We start from the raw sequence: 869 nt of genomic DNA, 5'->3' as shown, positions 1-869 counted from the left end.
TCTCTCTCTCTCTCTCTCTCTCTCTCTCTCTCTGTGTGTGTGTGTGCTTGTTGCTGCAAAAAGCCTTAAACATAGTCATGCAGCAGGTGCAAGTATATGGTATATGGTAGCTTGAATGTCAACATCAGAATTACACCAGGCAAAATTTGGAAGTTATATTTAAAGCAGAGTTTGCAGCATCATGGTTGCATTGAGTTTGCAGCATCATGGTTGCGTTTCGTGTTTTTTTTATTTATTTATTTACTGTGTGACAGGATATATTTTATTTTCAGCTCAAAAGACTCTTGTTGCTTGCAGTTCAAATCGTCACATTTTATCCGTGAAAGGAAGGTTTCAACATTGCTTCATGTCATGCACAAGATTTATATATGAATCTTTCTCTTATAATATGAATAATGTACAATGCATGGAAATATTTTTATGTGGTTATTGGGTAGGACCTGATGATGATGATGGTTGGGGATTTGTGGAAGCTGTGATTAATCAAATTACTTGATTTTGTTTGTTTGATTTCTTCTTTTTCTTCCTTTTTTTTCTCCCGTAAGCTCAATTTTGCTTCGTTCATATCAATTATCAGATGTTTTAGTAACAGCCAGGAAGCTGAGTACAACTATTATTTATTTGTAAGTTTACAGGTTAAAGCCTTAAACAACTTTGCTAAAAGACACTATAAGAGAATACATATATTACTTTGGTAAGTGTAATGTTGATGTGAGCGGTTAAATGTTACTTTGGTACTATAAGACTTATTTGGTTTTGAAAATATGACAAGATACTAAAAATAAGATACAAATGATAGAGACAAAAAAATGAGTGTTTTTGTATTTTGTTTAGTGATAAACTAGGATAAATTATGAAAGTATAATTTA

At 32.1% G+C, this 869-nt stretch overlaps 1 protein-coding gene across 1 annotated transcript in view; it reads left to right on the top strand.

Annotated features, from left to right (window-relative positions):
- The window catches only part of LOC107617340, a 2,671-nt gene extending 2,158 nt beyond the window's left edge, over positions 1–513 (top strand). The window contains exon 3 of the mRNA XM_016319084.2: positions 255–513. Within this exon, the coding sequence (XP_016174570.1) occupies positions 255–496 (242 nt within the window). The 3' untranslated portion in view covers positions 497–513. The remainder of the gene's footprint in view (positions 1–254) is intronic.

Source organism: Arachis ipaensis, chromosome B09 (genome assembly GCF_000816755.2).
Source record: "Arachis ipaensis cultivar K30076 chromosome B09, Araip1.1, whole genome shotgun sequence".
Classification (NCBI taxonomy): domain Eukaryota; kingdom Viridiplantae; phylum Streptophyta; class Magnoliopsida; order Fabales; family Fabaceae; genus Arachis; species Arachis ipaensis.
This window is presented reverse-complemented; position numbering and strand designations above follow the sequence as displayed.